At 35.6% G+C, this 18,428-nt stretch overlaps 1 protein-coding gene across 1 annotated transcript in view; it reads right to left on the reverse strand.

Annotated features, from left to right (window-relative positions):
* LOC149791308 (uncharacterized) overlaps positions 1-18,428 on the reverse strand; it is a 94,877-nt gene that overhangs the window by 56,235 nt on the left and 20,214 nt on the right. The window contains exons 7-15 of the mRNA XM_089969842.1: positions 17,008-17,267; positions 12,708-12,921; positions 10,868-11,110; positions 8,827-8,985; positions 6,382-6,576; positions 5,760-6,008; positions 4,590-4,806; positions 3,545-3,717; positions 1,153-1,323 (exon numbers count right to left, since the gene is read on the reverse strand). Of these exons, the coding sequence (XP_089825968.1) occupies positions 1,153-1,323; positions 3,545-3,717; positions 4,590-4,806; positions 5,760-6,008; positions 6,382-6,576; positions 8,827-8,985; positions 10,868-11,110; positions 12,708-12,921; positions 17,008-17,267 (1,881 nt within the window). The remainder of the gene's footprint in view (positions 1-1,152; positions 1,324-3,544; positions 3,718-4,589; positions 4,807-5,759; positions 6,009-6,381; positions 6,577-8,826; positions 8,986-10,867; positions 11,111-12,707; positions 12,922-17,007; positions 17,268-18,428) is intronic.

An 18,428-nucleotide genomic window follows, 5' to 3' on the forward strand; every position in this document is an offset into this window, starting at 1 on the left:
ATTATTTACCTATACACTTAGCAGGGTCTTCCACCCCATCTGTATATCCACTGGGACAGGAGGAATAATAACTGTATTTACCTATACAATTAGCAGGGTCTTCCACCCCATCTGTGTATCCACTGGGACAGGAGGAATAATAACTGTATTTACCTATACAATTAGCAGGGTCTTCCACCCCATCTGTGTATCCACTGGGACAAGAGGAATAATAACTGTATTTACTTAAACACTTAGCATAGTCTTCCACACCACCTGTATATCCACTGGGACAGGAGGAATAATAACTGTATTAACCTATACACTTAGCAGGGTTTTCTACCCCATCTATATATCCACTTACACAGGATGAATAATAACTCTATTTACCTATACACTTAGTAGGATCTTCCTCTGCATCTGTGTATCCACTGGGACAGGAGGAATAATAACTATTTACCTATACACTTAGTAGAATCTTCCTCTCCATCTGTGTATCCACTGGGACAGAAGGAATAATAACTATTTACCTATACACTTAGCAGGGTCTTCCACTCCATCTGTGTATCTACTGGGACAGGATGAATAATAACTATATTTACCTATACACTTAGCAGGGTCTTCCACTCCATCTGTGTATCCATTGGGACAGGAGGAATAATAACTGTATTTACCTATACACTTAGTAGGGTCTTCCACTCCATCTGTGTATCCACTGGGACAGGAGGAATAATAACTGTATTTACCTATACACTTAGCAGGGTCTTCCACTCCATCTGTATATCCATTGGGACAGGAGGAATAATAACTGTATTTACCTATACACTTAGCAGGGTCTTCCACTCCATCTGTGTATCCACTGGGACAGGAGGAATAATAACTGTATTTACCTATACACTTAGCAGGGTCTTCCACCCCATCTGTGTATCCACTGGGACAGGAGGAATAATAACTGTATTTACCTATACACTTAGCAGGGTCTTCCACTCCATCTGTGTATGGGACAGGAGGAATAATAACTGTATTTACCTATACACTTAGCAGGGTCTTCCACTCCATCTGTGTATCCATTGGGACAGGAGGAATAATAACTGTATTTACCTATACACTTAGCAGGGTCTTCCACTCCATCTGTGTATCTATTGGGACAGGATGAATAAAAACTATATTTACCTATACACTTAGCAGGGTCTTCCACTCCATCTGTATATCCATTGGGGCAGGAAGAACAGTTATAAGATTGATTCAGCATCTGATGGACACCAGCAGGATTGTCTGTACAATTTCTTAGTGAAGAACATGGTCTTGTGGCACATCCATCAAAATCTCTTTCACAGTTATCACCTGTAGTGTGCAAAACATGCATTTGTAGGTCCATTGTATCTAGTGGTATGAATCATTAACTAAAGCCTCATTACTTAAAGTGGAGTTGTCCACATTAAGCAGGGACAATTAATAAGAAACCTGTCTGGTCAAGACCTTTCAGTCTTGAGCAGACCTGTGCAACTTCCTCTAGGACATGGCCTGGATAAAGCCACACCCTATGATGTATGATTTAACTCAGTCACTGTAAGTGGGACATGCCTGGTCTAGAGTTTCAAAAAGTCTTTGAAAACCAAACAAATTAGTTCTCAATCTGTATCTGTGCATACCGTTCTGTTGGTGATCATTGTTTTTACTATTTGTCATGAAGTACATGTTTTTTTATTTTTTGTTGATACCATCCTTGCTACAAAGTGCCATAGTGAAGATCCAGTGAAAATTATCCTTCTCTTTAAATAACAGAACCCCTTCCTAATTCCATGAAAGTACCACATATACTCTTGTATAAGAACCCTTTTCTTATTCCATGAAAGTACTGTATATACTCTTTTATAAGAACCCCTTTCTAAATCCATGAAAGTACTGTATATACTCTTGTATAAGAACCCCTTTCTAAATCTATGAAAGTACTGTATATACTCTTGTATAAGAACCCTTTTCTAATTCCATGGAAGTACTGTATATACTCTTGTATAAGAACCCCTTTCTAAATCCATGAAAGTACTGTATATACTCTTGTATAAGAACCCCTTTCTAAATCCATGAAAGTACTGTATATACTCTTGCATAAGAACCCTTTTCTAATTCCATAAAAGTACTGTATATACTCTTGTATAAGAACCCCTTTCTAATTCCATGAAAGTACTGTATATACTCTTCTATAAGAACCTCTTTCTAAATCCATGAAAGTACTGTATATACTCTTGTATAAGAACCCTTTTCTAATTCCATGAAAGTACACTATATACTCTTGTATAAGAACCCCTTTCTAAATCCATGAAAGTACTGTATATACTCATGTATAAGAACCCCTTTCTAAACCTACGAATTTAATGCATCTACTCATGGGTAAAATGAGTCCAACTGCAAACAACAGATCCTGATCTACTGTCACATAATGCACCCACAGGGTACCAGGTTGAACAGTATTTGTTCTACTGATTACCTCCAATATGGCCCAATACTTGCTGGCACAATATACAATTACAGACCTGGATCTGTGCAGTTTGCAGCTAGACTTGCCTTGTAAGAAAGTTTATATGGTAAGTACCATCACAAAACCATGGAGACTGAATTAGCAAAATAAATCAATAATATAAAACGTTTGACTTAAAACTCCAGTGTTAAAAAAAAAGTTTTGGAGTAAAATATATCACTATTGCCTTAGACACCCAGGACCCCTTATCTATGAAGAACTATAGCACTTGTGTGGATCTTTTAAGTGCCATTCAGTCAGGGGGAGATAACTTTTTCTAACTTCTAACCAGGTGGGCACATGAACTGTAGATATTGCTAAAAACAATTTGCATTGAAGGATTTTCAAGGTAGTGGTTTTAATGTATTGTATGGCTACCCTTTTTGAAGAAAAATATGTTGATAGAACATGAAAACCCTATCATACCATTCCTTTTGCAATATATAAATTTTCCTGACCTGAATGGATAACTTATCTGGACAAGGGTAACACTATTCGCCCCCTGCACAATCATGTGTAACATTATATGCCCCCCTGCACATTCATGTGTAACACTATATGCCCCTGTACATTCATGTGTAACACTATATGCCCCCTGTACATTTATGTGTAACACATTATGTCCCCTGTACATTCATGTGTAACACTATATGTCCTGTACATTCATGTGTAACACTATATGCCCCCTGTACATTCATGTGTAACACTATATGCCCCCCTGCACAATCATGTGTAACACTATATGCCCCCTGCACATTCATGTGTAACACTATATGCCCCCTGTACATTCATGTGTAACACTATATGTCCTGTACATTCATGTGTAACACTATATGCCCCCTGTACATTCATGTGTAACACTATATGCCCCCTGCACATTTATGTGTAACACTATGTGTCCTGTACACACTCATGTGTAACACTGTATGCCCCCTGCAGTACATGCCCTATGTACATACATGTATAACACTGTATGCCCCTTGTACATTCATGTGTAACACTATGCCTCCTAACCATTCATTTAAGGGCATAAAATAATTTAGTTACCTTCCCAGTATGGACTACAAATGCAGGTAACATATTTAAAATGTGTTGTTGATCTATTGTCCTCCCTTTCTTGTGTGAAGCTACAGTTCCCATGGTTAGAACAGCCACTACACACCAACAGAGTAAGGTCTAGGGCAGGGGCTTGTACGCCACGATTATCTTCCACGGTTAAACTAAGGTAAAGAAAGGAAATATACATTAATCCATCCTTACTGCAACATTCACTAATTGTTTTTAAATGAGTACTTGATGACAGATAATTGATATACTCACCACAATACAATTGTGCTATTATGGTTACAAACAGCCCACAATACAATTGTGCTATTCTGGTTACAAACAGACTACAATATAATTGTGCTATTTTGGTTACAAACAGCCCACAATATAATTGTGCTATTCTGGTTACAAACAGCCAACAATATAATTGTGCTATTCTGGTTACAAACAGGCAGGTAATGATGTATGTGACTTAAAGTGATATCATCCTATAGTAAATGTACAAAAACTCTTCTTGTTTCACCACCTGAGCAAACATATTTCCATCACTGTTCAAATTCTGAACAAAACTACTACTTTGCAATTTGACAGGTCTATTCTGGAACTAAATATTTAGAGAGGAAACTTCACTCCACTTGAAAAAAGGGGGAATTCTCTAAACAAACAAGAAGTTTAGTCAAGAAATAAAGGAAAGACTTCAAAATATACCACACGAGTTTTGGGCATAATTTAAGTTTTGGTATGATTGAAGCATTTAGTCTGTATCTCACAATTGCACATTCTAGAGTAAACTAATTATTTGTAAAACTGACTAATGTATGTGTGCATTTAAAAAGTTTGTTCAGTGTAAGATAAATAACAATAAACAATAAATATGTACCTGCTTTACACTAAAGAAATACAAAATACATCAAAAACAAAATCAAGTTTATATCATATCTCTCCTGCAGTCAATCCATCTGTCTATCTATCAAAATTTTTTCAACAGGTTAAATAATTCCTGTCTGATATAATTATTTAAAATTTATGACCTGGCATTACATACCTGACTGATACAGGATTTGTATTTTCAAGAAAAAAGGAAACCAGTCCAGAAACAGTCCTAGTGTCGTTATTAATCAATGTGACTAAAGCGTTGGCCGTGTTGTTTAGAAACTTAAACGAAAAACTTCCATCATCAGAACCATTCACATTCACCGTCACATTCTTTCCAACATAGGCATACACTGTGCTATTTCCAGAAATCTGTGGAACCTCATTTTCTGAAATAATAATAATAAATAATAATAATAATAGTATTAATAATAATAATAATAATAATAATAACAACAACAATAATAACAATAACAATAATAATAGTATTATTAATAATAATAATAACAATAATAATAATAATAATAATAATAATAATAATATTAATAATAACAACAACAACAATAATAATAATAATAATAATAATAATAATAATAATAATAATAATAATTGTACAAAAACTCATTTATGCTAAGTCATCATTGATTTTATTTTGATGACTGGAGGTTTATATTATTGTGTTTCTTCTGCAATATTATTAACTAGGCTTGGAAGCCATTTCCATATATACATAAACAATCTATTATCTGTGAAATGTAAAACCCCACTTCCACCCCAAAGACTGCCTCACAGACTTTAAGCCTACATTATTCAAATTCATCCTCCAGAAACATCAGACTAAAATAAATTACTTAATCAGCACAGACACAATTGAGGTAACATCCTCATCTTCAACTGTCCAGTTTCTATCACACCCCATTGGGTTGAAAATTACTTGCCTATTTCAAATGATGCCTAAAACTGCATCAGAAGTTTTGCATCTAAATCTGTTATATTTAGAACTTCATGATCATTCAATTAAAAGTCCAAACCTTAGCATGCATTGGTTTTTCATCCTTTATTTCCTTGCATATGGACTACAATAAGAGAAAAGGGAAGAGAAACCACCTCATCATCAGAGGTCACCTAGCTCAACACTGAAATAATATAAAATGTATAGTTTTACAATTCAGTTCCTCTTATTGGTGGCCATTTCCTTTTAGCCAGGTTTTCATTGCAGAAACGGGGGGGGGGGGGGGAGGGCTTGTAAGAAAGAAGACCATGGTATACACAAAAAGTATAGTTTTGGTTTTGTGCTGAAATGTTTCATGAATATGGACAGAAAACAACCAAAAGCACTAACCAAGCTCACTCTGGCCACTCGAGGCTCGGCTTTCAATGTTCCGAGTGTTGTTTGCAACTGCCTCATTCTCTGTGAAGACGAGATCAAATATACACTCCTGATTGTCCTCACCACAGCTCTGCTTGGATTTATTCACCTTAGCTTGATCTGCTTCATCTAGGAACTTGGGAGTAAAGTTACTATGCTGAAAGTCTGAGTGGTTCTTTCCTAGTGGATAATTGAACACAGACTCGCTACCATTTACTTCCCCTGTAATAAAAAAATTACATTCTAATAAGATGAGCAATGGGCTTTTCATGTTTCCAGTGTTTAATAATACAAACAAATGTTTCCTAGCATAATTAAAAGAATATACAGATATATTAAAAATTACATTTAAAACCAAAGGAATGGAGGAATCAATCAACCAATTAAGGCAGACAATAAATGAAGACATTTTTAAAATTCTTGTGTGGTTCTTCTGGAACACATATCTAAGTCAAAGAGAAAAAGAAAACAAAACTGAACCTATTTATTCGATATATTCTCATGTTTAATTACCTTTAATATACATTGGCATTGTAAGCAAGAAAAAATTATCAACAAGTTTAAAAACAACAAAACACACAAACAATCAGCTTACATGTTTGTCCATAGTTAAATATCTCTCGCTCTGAGATATTGGATGATAAGGTTGTACCATTTGGACATCGAAAATCGTTGTCAGGGTTTTCATCAAAGTTTCCAAGCAGACCTTTCGGCTTTCCTTTGAATTCTGTAGGTAGCACCACACTGACGGAGAGCATCTGGACACCCACTGATATGTTCAGTGATATGCCTAAAATAAATACATTTAAAGGGGGATCATGACTACATAAAAGGATTCATCTCTTTGAATGATTATTAGAAATTTCAGACACTTAGAGCATAAATATATTATGAGTTTGAAATTTTTGGCAATATCACACTGCCTTCATCAGCAATTACTGTTGATCATGTGACTTATAATGGTCACATGATATGAGGAGACTGGTGTAGATAGGTGGTTATTCAAGCTCCTTGTCCTGTTTAGTGTTGGCCTCTGTTGTTGTATTTCAATCACCTGCTTCACACACCTTTTCCAAGTGCTGTCCTCAGATGTCATGATTTTGGTCTGATAGAAAACAATGGAATATCCCCATTTGCTACAATATTCATGCATGACAGATGACTCTACAAATATCTGTTTTGTGTTGGCCTCTGCTGCCATATTTCTATTGCCTCCTTCAGCAACCTATTCCATGTGTTGTCCTCAGATGTGATGACCTTAGTTTGACTTTTGAGAACAACAGAATGTCCCCTACTGCTACAATGTTCATGTGCAACAGATGACAAAAGAGAAAATCCGAAAAATGTGGTGTGGTTTATCATTTCAAACATAGTGATTGTGAAAATGACTACATCAGTGAAACAGGCCTACTGCATGCAGAATCACATGTATGCTAATTTACTGTCAAATAATGCACCAGCAGATAAAGGTCTATGTTATTTGTTCAACTGATTACTCTTAATGTACTGCACAAATTAGCTATGTTTAAGTGTTTTAAATCAAAACAACACATGCAGGTTCGTTAGTGTTGATGCAAATGGATGAAAGCACTGTACACCTTGCCCAAGAACACACAACAATGGCTGATCCAGGCCAGTCCTACCATAGGATTTGAACTCACACCCTTTTGTTGAGTTCAGCATGCTAACCAATTAGCCACAATGACTCCAATGAAATTCATCTTATTTATCTTTCGAGTTAGAATTTGACCATGACATCACTGACCCGTTTGGTGTCTATGAGTGCATGAATGGCTGATCTGGTAAATTATACCCTGAACTGTCTACGGCAAACTTGATGAGAGATGATACTTGTGTTTGCCTGATCAATGGAGAATGTGCTGTTTTTCTTAGATTTATGCTACTTATGCTCCTGTATCTCCTCTGCAGTTCTCTTCCAATCAAAATCTGTAGCTTCTGGATGGCTGAGACTCTGCCAGGTGGAGCAATCACATGTGAGATCTTCCCAAGGTTCTTTTCAAGGATGACTTAAGGGAATCTTTGAAGCATTTCTTCTGACCACCCTGTGATCTCTTTCCCTCCTTCAGTCTGCCATAGAAGATCTTCTTTGGCAGACATCCTGGTGTTAACAAGTCATGGGGCCAAGGAGTTTTTGATGCAGTAAAGCATAAAGAGTATCTGAAGGTCACACCGTTTTCCTCAATATTCTTGGAGTTTGTATAGACTGTATCCAGCTGGCTGCATAGTTCTATAACAAATGCCTGTTTCACACATTTCTTTTTTCTATTTGGTGACATTAACCTTTTTGGGCACATTTTGCCTTGTAAACATCTGCAAGGTTATGACCGAATATTGAGTTTGGAGGTTATGAGCCTGTGGTCAGTCCAGCACTTCTCCTGGACTTTGTCAATCAGACATCCTGCCTGTCTCTTCTCCTGGACTTTGTCAATCAGACATCCTGCCTGTCTCCTCCTGACAATGATATAATCAATAAGATGCCAGTGACTGACATGTGGGTACATCCAAGATGTCTTGTTCCTGTTTGGCAGGCAGACTACAGTGTTGATGATTAGGAAGCCATGTTCAGTGCATTTTCTAAGCAGAAAGAGACAGTTGCTGTTGCATTTGCCGCATCCATTTTTCCCGATATGACCGGGCAATGTCTGGTGTTCTGTGCCAACTCAAGTATTGAAGTAATCAAGACTGATGAGCTTATCTGCCTTTGGTATTTCAACAATAAGAAACTCCAGTTCTTCATATAACTGTCCTTGATTTCCTCTGGGTAGGCCATGGTGAGTGAATATGCATTGATGATAGTTTCATGTCTTTTTCCACACAGTGGGAGTCTCATTTGCTTTAATCTATCATTCATGCCCTTTGGAAGATTTGTAAGCTTGCTAACCACTGCAGGTTTGATTGTTTCAGTAAAACAGCTTGCAAATGATTTATTATAATAAGTAAATTATGATTTTCATAAAGATGTATGGATGATAAATGCATTCAAACTCTGAAGAAAAAAAATAATTATGTATTATCTTACCTGAGGAAAAAACAGCAGTAAAGGTCTTTGAAGCATTATTTCTGGATAGGGAAAGATATTCATCCTGCACATTAAACTCTTTGGACATGTCGGCAAAGTCAGTGGTGAGGTCCTCAAATGATGAGGCATTCGCATTTGATTTTTTATATATTATTAGACCTGTAAAGATTTGAAATGTAAAACAGTTGATGTGTGGTAGATGGAAATGGATCAATGCATTTTAGTACACCTTAAAATCAAAACAGTTTATGAAATTTACAAAGGTTACTGAATTAAAGAAAACAAGTCTTATTTTATACAATACAAACCCTAATATTTAACTGCTTTCAGCTCCAACCAACCCATCTGAGCATCTTGACTAAGGGACTGGTATTGGCACAAATGTATTTTTTCCTTATCATGAACATTAGCTGTATACATGGCTATACTGTGGGGATCGTCAGTTTCCAAATCATGACTCTGGACTAAGTCCTTCGGAACAGGGATACACTCTGGAACCAATAACAGTTGCATATCAAAATGCTTCTTTTCATACACAGTAATAGTATACGTAACTAAGGTACTGGTATGTCAGTAGATTCCAAATTACAATTTGTGTCTAAGTCTTTGGGGTAATGACATAACCAGGGCTCAATGTTTGTTGCAAAATAGAATTTTCTCTCTTTATACACGCTAAGTGTATATGTGGTTTTAGGGTTGGGGGTCTTGACAGTCTCCAAGTTATGACCAAAAAGCCATCTCTGCAGAATAAAAAGTGGGGCATACATATGTCATTTGCAGATCTGACTATGTCTGTTTTAAAACTCAAGTCCAGGGTTTTCAATTCCATATCTCTCGCAGAAGATTTAATTTCAATATATTGTGGGAGTAATTGCATTTTTCTCCTACCTGATTTTTTTACCCCTGTATGGGGCCTAACTGGTGGTGGTGGTTCTAGTGTCAGTCATAGTTGGAAACCTAATTTGTGTCACACCTATTTAATGTATGGAATAACTATCATGACTCTTTCAGCAAATTTTCATCTAAAACTGTAGTATTTGAAAGCTTATCAAATGGATGGTACAACATATTGAAATGATGATAATATAAGAATGGATGGTACAACATACTGAATGACCATAATATAAAAATGTAATGGTACAACAAATTTAAATGATCATAATATAAAAATGTAATGGTACAACAAATTTAAATGATCATAATATAAGAATGGATGGTATAACATACTGAAATGATCATAATATAAGAATGGATGGTACAACATATTGAAATGACCATAATATAAAAATGTAATGGTACAACAAATTTAAATGATCACAATATAAGAATGGATGGTATAACATATTGAAATGACCATAATATAAAAATGTAATGGTACAACAAATTTAAATGATCATAATATAAAAATGTAATGGTACAACAAATTTAAATGATCATAATATAAGAATGGATGGTATAACATACTGAAATGATCATAATATAAGAATGGATGGTACAACATATTGAAATGACCATAATATAAAAATGTAATGTTACAACAAATTTAAATGATCATAATATAAGAATGGATGGTATAACATACTGAAATGATGATAATATAAGAATGGATGGTACAACATATTGAAATGATCATTATATAAGAATGTAAACTGTATCCATCAGTTCTATTTATTGCAATTTTAAACAAATTGACTCCCTGATTTTGGAGCAAATTGCTCTTTCAAGGTCTGATTCATTAAGACATTAATCAGTGAATACTGGTATGTTATATGACTTAGTGACCAAAATTAAATCATCGATTGTATGGTTCTGTGAATGACTGTTCTCGCATTACTCATTTCAAGTGTGCATAAAACATCTGGAACTTGAACTGATAGGTTAAGCTTGTTTTATGTTGAACGAATGTGATATATGACAGAAAGGCAGACATTACAGAAATTATTATCTAAATAATTTGAAACAGCTTTTGTTAAACTTATTCACCGCTATATAGCACAGATTGTGCTGATGTACCAATGTATATACATGTGCACATACATACCATCCTTAGTTTCATTGAGCTCTACATGAATATTTGCACCAACGTTATCCTTTGCAGCGAAAGCGGAGAATATGGTTGCATCCGTATAGTTTCCATCAGCCTTCATAGCTCTTGCTGTACGAGACTGTAGGGTAAATGTGGTGTTAGTTGTTTGTAAGGATACCAGTGTGTATTCTCCCCATCCATTGAAGGTGAACTTCTTTTTGTCCAATGTCTCAATATGAGGATCACCCCAAAAGAAAGCTGCAACAGACATTAAATGTTACTAACAGTTCTCAAGAATTAAAAGTTTGACTAGTCCAGTTTACACTTGAATTAATTTGGTTATGATTATAATGAAAAAACAAGCATTTCTTTGAACCAGATGTCAAAACTTCATCCATTTTAATCACAATTATAATGAAAAACAAAGATTCCATGTTATTTGATGTTGGAACTTCCTCAGTGCAAATATATATCGTGATGTTGACTTTCATAAACCTTAACTCAAAACTTTAATGCTGATGATAATCTGATTTGTAGAAATCTCAAAAGGATGCATTTTCGAATTTTGCTTAACTTTTTAAAAATAATATAACAAGAGTCCCTCGAATAGACTGATGCTCTATTGTGTGAAAAGAATTCCCCAAAAATGCAAGAAAAGAGTGTTTCTTCCATCAAATGCTACGTGTTGAAACCATCTCTGATATTCTACAGCAATAACAAGATTTTTAAATTTGCTGATGTGGACAAAATTCTGGATGTCAGATTGGCACCATTTTTATTTACAACCATGCAGACATCATTAAAGGCCTTTTGGTGAAAAATCTTTGTCAACATGAAAATCCATTCATGAGGAGTGTCAATTGGAAGGTTTCCACAACGAATGTGGTGGTAGTCATATTTTGGTCAATTTAGGACAAACCAAGTAACAAAAGATGTCTTCTAGTGGAAAATCTATGTTGATATGACTTTCCACTTTGGAGGAGAAACAATAACAAGGTTTTCAAGATGGCTCCCATGGTGGCTATATTGGATATCATATGCACACCATTTTAATTTAAGACCAAACAGTCATCATAAGTCTTTCTGGTGAATGTGTGTGATTTGGATTTTTAATGTAGCTTTAACAATTTTTCAGTCATATCGCTAAGATGTCTGCAGTGTGACATTTTATAGTGATGTCTAATACAGACATGTAGCATGATGTCTCACCCAGTCACATTATCCTGACACCAGGCCAACCAGTCCTAACACTAACCTCTTAATGTTGAGTGCCAAACGAGGCAGCTGTTAGTACTATTTTTATAAGTCTTTGGTATGACTTGGCCCGGGGATCAAACCCATGACCTCCCGCATCCGAGGCGGACGCTCTAACTACTAGGCCACCGGAGCAGTCTCTTCTGGCGAAAGCACAATGTCAATATGACAAGGCATGAAGGAGAAGTATCCATAATTAGATTTTCCAAATGATTATTGTGGCAGCCATATTAGAAATCTGGAAGGCATCATTTTCATTTATGACCTTTTCTACTGCTAAGTTAATGCTCTGACATGATGCAGATCTGCAAGAGAAAAGCATTGTTCCATTTCATTAAAAACAATGTATACACTAATATCTCTAAAGATTTTTGTTTTGCTTTTAACTTTTCATTTTGAATCACTTACCTGGTAATCAAGTTCCTGATATTTAGAATTGAGGCAGTCATGGAAGCAGAGAAAATTCAAAGGATAAAAAAAATTAAATTACAGACAAATGGCACTGGATATCAAACATAGAACAGCAGATATGAAAGTAAGTGGAGAAAAAAAACACCCAGCGTTTCTGAACCTCATGTTTAAGGTATATCTTTTCACTCACCAAAGAAAAATGGAAATCTGCTATAGCACCAACTGACTGGTCGAAGATCATAATACAAATGACAAAGGTTTGTTCTGGAGCAGCAATATTCCTTCATTCTCTGGTCTACAGCTTGATACTGCCTGGAGTACAGTGTTTTGTGATACTGCAAGAACCCTCCTGCATTTGGTTCTGTTTGCTGGTACTGGCCTGTCCTCAGGTCATAACAGCATGTCTAATAATAATAATAATAATAATAATAATAATAACAATAATAACAACAACAAGTAAAACAGTAACAGTTAGAACAAGAATGACGGTAATTATAACTGAGATATTGTAGACTGAGGAATGTTAATGTGGTTTTTATCTTTGCAAGCTACACCAAAGATATCAATGGGACTGAAATTCACAGCCAATTCATCATCGAGTGAACCTTATGACTGGACTATCTTTGCACCTTTCAATTTGATGAGAACACTCAATATATGAGACCCACACCTATGTATTGATAAATTTTGAATTTAGTCATCTGCTGTGTGTATGTACTGAGGCATGTATGATAATATAATAATAATGTTATGAACAGTAAGTAAGCGTATCATATAATATCTATCAGCCTGGGCCAATTAGTCGAATGTTACATCGAATACAGCTTTAGCCATTCCAGGAAATGGTTGGAAAAACATGAAAACATGAAAAGACACCTGCAAATCAATGAGAGAGGTGTCATCAGAAATGGTTGGTAAATTAAGTACACCAAATCTCTGCTCATCTATAGCATTTGCAAGAAATAGTAAAGGATGCAGAAAACAATTGAAATAAAAATACCAGGATGCTGAGATTTATTTTAATTTTTTTAAAGAATTTAATTGCTTCTCCAGTTTTTACTAACGGTAACTGTGTGTGTGTGTGGCAAATAATTAGCTGATTTGGGAGACAGTCACATAAAATGAAGGGCACATGCAGGAGCAATTTTTGGGTTGATATAATGCCAATAATAAAATTTACCTTAATATCTTTGGAAGATGAATGAGACACAAATACATTCATCAGTTAAACAAACATAAAAGTAGGTGGTATACTGAGAAGAAATTACAGGTTTGAAAAGGTATTTAGTGAATTGGAGAGAAGCAGAGGAGAGGGCTCTTGGCGGGCAATGACACTGAAGGCACAGTAGACTAAGACAGGAACATATATTCTATCGATGTGGATCATTGGGTACTCTTGTACGATAGCTGAGCTCTGACTCAATGATATACAGTGGGGCCCAGTTACCACCGATGTTTAAACGTATCTTCAAATATAAACAAAAGATTCATGAAATGGACTCTTACAATTATAGCTCATTCTAAGCAAATGCAATGAAAAAAGGTCAAAAAAGAAAACAACAAACCAACAAAACACTGCAATATGAGAAACAGTTCAATTTTGTGATCTGCCAGTCTTGTGGTTACAGGACCTGCATGAATGGGAAAGGATGAGTTACAAAGCACCTACACCATGGTATTCGAAGATCAGAACGGGGACTCGCGTAATTACTTACAATTTACCTTTAGATCATATATGTACTTTATATAATAACATACTGCATTTTCCTGTCAGTTTATACTGTCATCATGAATTGTCAGTAACTCCTTTGTTTCTTCATCTATGCTTTGATTTCGCACCACAAGTTTCAGAGTGAGTTACTCCCTGTGAAAGAATAAGCCACTGCCACACCACTATGAATTTTCTTTCGTAACCTTTTTGTACGAGTACAAAACAAATGCTGTATACCAGTTTATTATATTGTAAATGAAGTACTTTTATCACTTTATTGCATGTTTCTTTAAAAAATAAAAAAAAATTATTTATTTGTTGTTAATCCTCTTTATTTCAATGCATGAGTATAATTTGGCAATATCTGACAAAAGTCCATCAAGTGAATGACAAAAATCTACAATTGCTATAACAAATTATGGTACAGAAATTATAAGATGAGACAGGCCGTTTTCTTAAACATACGCCTTGATTACCGCATTCCCTAATATTTGTGTAAAGACAGAGAACTTGTACCTCTTGCTCTTCAGTGAAAAACAAAGATGCCTTGATTTGAAATATATGCGATTTGTGCTTGCATGGATACAAATGTAACAATATTATATTCATGCTGTTAGAATAGCAGTTAAAAACAGAGATAATTTAGAATTTTCATCCACCAAATGTCAACAGTGTTGGAGGGTGGGGTGGGGTGTTAATACAAATGTAGAGACATAAAAGATGAAGTTTCAATTCCCATGCTCAGGACTGGGAAAGCAGAGATATGTCTTTCTCAAGGGTCAATTGTAATGGGGCCATTGTTCCTTCTTTAAGTTTTAATTGGAACCTTTTTCAGGATCAGTTTGCTTAGATTTGAAATATTACTGACAGAATCTTTCAGATAGAAAAACACTTTATACCTCCAATGAGAACCACTGGAAGAAAATGAGAGAGAGAGAGAGAGAGAGAGAGAGAGAGAGAGAGAGTGAGAGAGAGAGAGAGAGATGCAATCACCTGTAAAAAAATAAATGATATTTATTGAATACAACTAAAAAGTACCTCTTATATTTATATAGACGTGGGGGGGGGGATTTTAAAATATAAGGGATAGTAGTTTTATGCAAAAATAAAACAAATAGAGGGTCTTTAGAACATGATGTGCGCTTGTTTTAGTGTGACTTTTAATCCTGCAACTACAGAGATTAAAACAGACCATTCTTATCATCCATTTATTTTCTGTGCTCTGCATTTTATCATTTACACCCTTAAATAGCATGTGACAGTATCATGCTAGTATTTCAGGAATAAAAGGCGTAAGGATTTTGGTTTTGTATTGTTTTCCGTAGACAAACATGCTTTGCAACAGCCCTAAACTTCACCAACATAAAATAAACTTAAATTAAAGTTAAGAATCCAGCGATATGCCTGGCTGAAATAGTTAGCCGATCGAATGTCTTAGGTCTACACTAATATAATAATTGTATCGTCTAAATTAAGGCCAGGTCTGAGCAAGTGATTCGTGTTATTCATCAGAGCTATGAAAGTATTATACCGTTCATGAAACTCATTTCCTGATAAACAATACCTTAAAATTAAATCCTACGATACATGAGCCACGTCCGGTTTTGCGACCTGTTAAATCCAATTGCATTAACAACATATGGACACATTTACGAATCGATATCAAGCCAGCGCCCTGAAAGAAGTTACACATGCCTGCCTTAGATTGATCATTTTCCTCATCATAGTTGCCCTCAGTAAAATTATGCGTTTGCATTCAAGATTCAGTGTATAAGGTGGAGCTTCTTACCTATTCAGGGGAAAGCATAAAAAGAAAGTATTTGATAAAAAAACGTAAATTTTCATATTTTTAAATTTTTTAGCTTCTTTTAAAGTTTAAGTCCAGACTAAAGACATTTGATTCTTCAAACTTGTCAGATTTAAATTTCACCCAATTACATTATAGGAACCTATACTTAAGTGTAAGTCTTTTGACATTTCTGTTGATGAAACCAATTTTTGAGGAATTAAGTTTCTTTGATAATACTTACCCGATCATAATAAGTTAGCAGAATAACGACCCCTTAGTAAATCCAGTCGTCCAAAGCTTTAATGACATCAAAAATGTCTTTCGATTTGATTTAGCAATAAATGTGCTTGACAATAAGGACGTCAGAGAAGATTGATCAACCCTTGGATGGAGGAAAAGGCACCAAATAGCATCATTTATCAGTCATTACTGAAGCGGAAGTGCACGTTTGGATTGGTTTGGATTATGAGTCTGTAATACTACAGTAAGTTAATACAGAAGAAAAGTATTTTACTCCTAACATTAGTTTATTTTTTAAACACATTACCCAATCACAATATGAATGAAGAATTGGTTAAAAAAAAAATGCAGGGAGTTAAACCACCAGAATATGGAGATGCCCCCCTCTCCAGTCCCTTAATGTACATAAAGGAACAGCTTAGTCTTGTGCAGTTATTGGAGTAAATGATTAAGAATGAAGTAGACAACTGACATGCAAAATATTCGTTTTGTGATAATGTTTTAAGTCTTTGTATTAATGGTGTGCGAGGAGTTATGCGAAATGGTGTAGTAGGAGTTTTGCGGAATGGTGTAGTAGGAATTATGCGGAATGGTGTAATAGGAGCTATGCGAAATGGTGAAGTACGAGTTATGCGGAATAGTGTAGGAGGAGTTATGCGACATAAAATAATGCACTTCGATTTGACGGGACATTCAAGAAAATGTAATCCCCGCCTTTTCTTAAAACATTGTCAGAATAATTGTAAATACCTTCCCATGAGGGCTGTACCACCATCTCGGTTGTACAACAGCACAGAATATATTGGAGCCCGCGACGTAGTAGTTCCCAAATGAGCTGTCCCACCAGAGCAGGTTCAGGGTGCATGGACAGGACGGCATGATGGCATTCATCCACCAATTGTACCACCTCATGTATCGGTTTTCTGACCACCATGACCGGCAAACGCGTTCCTCGCTGCTGACTTGGAATCCCACGGGTGTCAATCGGTAGTACAGGAGACCTCTTATGCCTGTAAGTAATATTGTCCAATCATTTCTATATTCTGCATATGCATTACAAGAGTTTCATACCGTTGCGGCTATTCAGTAGAATATTGTATGATAATTATCAACTATTACTCAAAAAGTGTTTAAAAAAGTAATAAGAATATCATGGATCTAAAATATATATTACTGTTAGATAAGTGAACCCAAGACATTTAATTTGACTAATTGCTTGGTGAACGTTAAAAAAACAATTATTGTTTAGGTTTGTATTGAAAAATTATTTTGATTATAATCTAGCGTAAAGCTACTGCTGTATGTTATCCCTCTATTTCCGTCATTCTCAAGTTACTATGTATGTATGTATGTGTGTGTGTGCGTGCGTGCGTGCGTGCGTGTGTGTGTATGTATGCGTGCGTGTATGTATGCGTGCGTGCGTGCGTGTATATATGCATGTATGTGTGTGTGTATGTATGTATGTATGTATGTATGTATGTATGTATGCTTGCATGCATGCATGCATGCATGCATGTATGTATGTATGTATGTATGTATGTATGTATGTATGTATGTATGTATGTCAAACCTGTTCTACAAGCGCCTTTCAGACGTTAGTAGCCAAAGAGAGACTGAACTAAGATTGTAATAGCCATTGCAAAGTTTACGTTGTGTAATTCCAATATTTCAGTCCTCATTTGAAATTTTTAAAAATCCATCAATAAATCGGGAAACTAATGGTGGAAGCTGACGACTGATAACACTGGTCAACAGTGAAATCATTACTGACTTGAAAAGGCCCTAATCTGTAGTATTTTGGTGTGCCGAACACGAATATAACCGTGAAAAATTTGTATTGGCTCTCGTTTTGAAGATATTCATATACCTCATTTTCTATGTTTCACTGTGTAAATTTCTCCAGTAGGACTGCAGCAACATCCGGAATAATGATGTAACATTGCATAATACCATCATGCTCACATCATCCACAGTTGATTGCATCATTTTCTGATGCAATGCAATACTAATGCCATGCGGCTGCTGAAGTAAGTTGACGTCAGCAGTGTACTATACATGTGTAGGCCTATTATACTAATGCCAGGCGGCTGCTGAAGCTGACGTAAGCAGTGTACTATATAAAGCCCAATCAGATAGGTTCAGCATTTAAAATATTTTAGATGTTGTGCGAG

The sequence above is a fragment of the Sinohyriopsis cumingii genome, chromosome 9 (genome assembly GCF_028554795.1).
Source record: "Sinohyriopsis cumingii isolate HCF-2022 chromosome 9, ASM2855479v2, whole genome shotgun sequence".
In the NCBI taxonomy this organism is placed as follows: domain Eukaryota; kingdom Metazoa; phylum Mollusca; class Bivalvia; order Unionida; family Unionidae; genus Sinohyriopsis; species Sinohyriopsis cumingii.